This window comes from Arachis hypogaea, chromosome 1, assembly GCF_003086295.3.
Source record: "Arachis hypogaea cultivar Tifrunner chromosome 1, arahy.Tifrunner.gnm2.J5K5, whole genome shotgun sequence".
NCBI lineage: Eukaryota > Viridiplantae > Streptophyta > Magnoliopsida > Fabales > Fabaceae > Arachis > Arachis hypogaea.
Window position 1 is genome coordinate 101,414,277 of NC_092036.1, and position 4,732 is coordinate 101,419,008.

At 29.4% G+C, this 4,732-nt stretch overlaps 1 protein-coding gene across 1 annotated transcript; it reads right to left on the reverse strand.

Annotated features, from left to right (window-relative positions):
• Nucleotides 1–1,218: 1,218 nt before the first annotated feature.
• On the reverse strand, nt 1,219–2,537 carry LOC112703690 (RING-H2 finger protein ATL2-like). Its single transcript, XM_025755257.3, has one exon. It carries the CDS (start codon nt 2,397–2,399, stop codon nt 1,620–1,622), a length of 780 nt encoding a protein of 259 aa, XP_025611042.1. The 5' UTR covers nt 2,400–2,537; the 3' UTR covers nt 1,219–1,619.
• Between the last annotated feature and the right edge of the window lie 2,195 nt (nt 2,538–4,732).

The window sequence follows — 4,732 nt, forward strand, 5'->3', positions numbered from 1 at the left end:
ATCTAAGAAGTTACGGGTTCGAATTTTTCTGTTTTTGGTTAAAAAAAAAGTCTATCCTATATGATTAGGGACCTTAAACAATTTTTAATATTTTAGACATTACTAATCATTATTGAAAGAGTAATATTATACGATAATTAATAAAATTTATTATTTTTGGTCAATATCTATTTTACATTCTAAATATTAAGTATTAAATTTTAAATTTTTAATATTATAAAATTAAAGTATTAATCTAAAATATTAACTAATATTAATAAACAATATTAATCTTTTAATATTTCTCTTATTGAAACAAGTAACTTAGCTTGTTGTGATAATGAGTATTATTTAGGCTTTTTTTTAGAAATAAAAAAAATTTATGTGTAATTCAGTGTTATGACTAATTGGTGTATTTTTTTATATATATTTATTTTTTTTAATTTTAAATAACAAATTGGGCTCTCAAACTTGAAAAATTTTCATAGTGCTTCGATTTGTGGTAAGATAAATTTATTTCGTTCTCAAGCAAATTAGAGGATCCAATTAATATGTTTAAATGTTTTTTAATATTATAATATAAATTTAACTCTTAGATTTACATTTTTAAAAAATAAAAATTAAAAACCACAAATCTAGCTTTTAGATTTGTTGGTATCAATACAAAAAATTAAAAATTACAAATGTGACGTTTAAATTTGTGGTATCCATATAAATAAAAAGTATACTAAATTTTTATATTATTAAAAAACACCACTATAATTCCAATAATAAAAATAAAAAACGTATTATTTACTGCTTTATTTTGGATCAATTATTTAAAGAAAAGGTAATAATCTAATTCCTATTTTAATAATATGATTTTTTTATAAATTTATACAAAATATAATATAAAAATATGTAAAAAATAATATTATAAAAAATAAAAGTGATATTATCATTCTCTATTTAAAGAGGTAATAAAATGATATTTTAATGTAAAATCTTATGATCTAGCACATTATTAGTCCATAGTATTTTGAGAACTTAATTAATAGAGCAGATTTATCAATATATCAACTAATAAATTTATTTGGGTTGGTCTCACTAATCTGTTTAAATAGGTATTTAAATAGGTATTGAAAATTTAAAATTTTTTTATGTATATAATAATTAATTAATTAACTAGTAATAAATTTTTAAATAAAATTTAAATTTATAACAGATAAATTTTTGACATGCCAGATTGCAATAAAATAATATACTAAACCAGTAGTAATAATTTAAAACAAAGACAATTTTGGATATAACAAAATTAAATGAAATAGTATACATACTGCTGAATATAATGTAATTTTAATGAAGAAAACGAAAGAACGAAGATGCGGTTGTATCCCTAACTCGGTAAATACAAAATTCCTAATTTTGCTCGTATGATACAATGAGAAAATAATAAAAAAATAATAAAACGAATATATATGAAATGAAATAATACACTGGTAGTACGGTAGTATAATACTAGTATCTACGATTCTACGTTATTAACTACTGAACAGTGAACACTCACGTCACGCACTCACGCGCCACTGGTGCCAACGTGTTATCGTTTTGGATATGAATCTACCACCTGGATTCCAATAACGCCACGTCACCTCACCAACTTACTGAGTTTCCGATCGTCCACCTTCCTCTGCCGTCGAGCTGCACCCAACTGCGCTCGCTTTCTGGTCTCTGCTCAGAATCCTCTTCAACGACAGCATGCGACCCACCGGTGACCGAAACGACGACGAAGACGACGGCGACTGGCAACCATAATCTTCGTTTCTTGCGGGCACCTCAACGCTCACATTCACAATCGACGAAGAATCCTTTGGGACCAAACTAGGAGAAACCACGGGTCCAGTTTGGTTCAGTCCATCACCTTGAAAACTCGAACCTGGTTCAGAATGGCCCACAGTTATAACCAAATCGGGTCGTTTCGGAGTCTCCACGGGTGCCCTGCAAAGTGGGCAGGTGGAGTGGGAGTGGAACCACATATCGATGCATTCAGTATGGAAGGTGTGGTTGCACGTGGGCAAGACCCGACCCGTTTCCCCTTCCTCGAACTCCGAGAGGCAAACGGGGCAGTCGACGGTGTGAGGATGGGTCTTGCGGGAGAAGGTGAAGACGGGAAGGGAGGCAATCACGGAGGCATCGAGGCCGCGGGAGGCCAACATGACGGCGGGGTTCACGTAGAATACGAAGTGAGGGTGGTGGTGCGCGTTGCGGCGGATGCTATGATTATTGCGGCGGAGTTGGCGAGAGTGTCGGAGGTACAAGCGGGCGTAGATGTGGAAGCATATCATTATGGTGAGAACGACGGAGACAATGACGATCGATATCAGCATTATCTTGCCGTTTATGTCGTCATAGCTACTCTTATTGGCATTGCCATTCTCCATCTTTCTGTTTAACTGTGCCTTAGCAGAGAAATAAGAGAGAGGTAGAGAGAGTAATTGGGGGGTTGGAATGTTTCTTCGTTGAATCTTGTTGCTTGTTGGTGTTGAGTGTCATTGGTCATGTTCAGTGACGTTTACGCTATTTATTCTTTGCATTTGGTGCTGTTGCTGTTACGTACTGTCTTTATTCACTTGATAGTCCTGTGTATTTTCGTGCAACTGATGCAATCTGTCTCTGTTAACGCGGAATTGTTAAATGACATATTTGCCCTCTATCATAGTACTAACTACTAATGATATTCATGAGCTTATGAAAATATATATAATATTGGTTTATCAAATGGGGAAATTGTCTTGCAGTTTCGAATAAGTTAGTCGGTTAGACCTATAGTTTCCTTAGCGTTGAAATACTTCTATGTTCTTATATTGTATTTAGCATTACTTATTTTATTTTATGTATATGTTTCAAATACTATAAATAAAAATAAATAATTATAAACATTTTAAAAGTACATGTTGAGTATATTATTTTAGGAGCACACAAATGTTTCTTTTGAAGTGACGTGTTTCTTCTAAAATTTTGATGAGTAGCAATCATCCTTATTATAAAAATTTGTTTTTGGATGAAAATTCAAGTAAAGTCGATTTCACCTGAAGTTAGTAGTTGAGAGTGATTAAATAAAAATTTAGTTAAATTAGTCAGATAATCTAATGGCTCTCAACTATTAACTTTACGCACGTGAAGTCGACTACACCTAAATTTTCATGTTGTTTTTAACATCTACCTTTTCTCATACTAGCTATGCCCTATTATTATTGATGAACAAATAAACAACTATTTATAAAAAAAATAATATTTAAGCTACTAATTTATTTACTCTAAAATATTAAGTATAAATTAAACACTTGTTACTTGTCTTTAAATAGTACAAGATAATACAACTCCAACGCCTTGACCTTTATCCCGCGCTATACGTTTACGTCTGAATGCATTGTTGGGGCTTCGGCGCTTACTGTAAAATTAGCTAAAATCATATCTTAGCATGAATATCTTCGCTTTAATTTGGCGACTGTTGCATTTGAGACGTACGATTTCCTTGATTTTCCTTAATCGTTCAAGTGAGTATGTTACTTGCGAAGACAAGCTAAGAGACAAGCATTAACAGCTATGTAATGAAATATTGAAATGCTTTCCGGATATAGGTGTGTCCTTTACATGGCTAAAGACGCGTATAAGTTACAATCAAATTAGTAACTTCTTTCTTTTAGAGATAGTACTGTATTATTGGTAGAAACTCATATACAGTAAATTTTACGTGAAATAAATAGATAAAAATTATTAGATGGATTGATTTGACTAAATTTTCATCTTATAACTCTTAGATATTAACTTCACGTGAAATCGACTGCACCTAAATTTTTACCTGTATTATTATACGTGGTTAAAAATGTATTATGTAAATAAAATTAAAATAAAAATATTATTTACACAATAAAATTAACTACTAAAATTAGTCATTATATATATATATATAATTTAACTAGTTTTTAATATATATTTTATATTCTAATATGTATTTTATTTGAATGACTAATTTTTACGGTTGATTTTAATACACCTAATATGGTTAAATAAAATTATATGAATTATATACTTACTGATTTGAGAAACTATAAACATAAATAAACAAAAAAATTTATTATTTTTTCGTGTAAACAAAAAGAACAAAATATACGCATAAAAACTCAAGGGCAACTTTCTTAGCCTAAATAAAATATAAAAAAAATAATGCACATAGATATAATTTATATATTTAGATAATTTAGTATATAAAAGAATTCATATTTTTTTATTATCGAGAAAAAGAAAAAAGTTAATATTTACAGAAATAAATTATACGTAGGTAAATGTTATGGTGTCTAAAAGATGTTGTCTATTTACTAAAAAATGTTAAAAAGTAATATTTAATTTAAAAGATATAACAATAAATAATTTTTAAAAAATCAAAATTTACTACAAAAGGTAAGTTAGGTAAAATTTAGGCACCATAGAATTAGTCTTATATGTATATGCATATATCAAATTTGTAATGAAACAATTTTTTTTTTCATTTAATTAAGGATGTAACCTTTTATTTTTATTTTTTGGGTTAATAAGTTGGTAGAATTGGTTTTGGTCACTGCTGGTAGAAATGTTGTTGAAACAACTTACTGTTTCTCATTTTTTATATCTCCTACATGAGAAATCCTAACTTGCTAATTCTCTTCTCCTGGTCTTCTCCACAGCCTGCTCTCACATTTCTTATGCATTTCACTATCTAATTTCTAATTGAGTT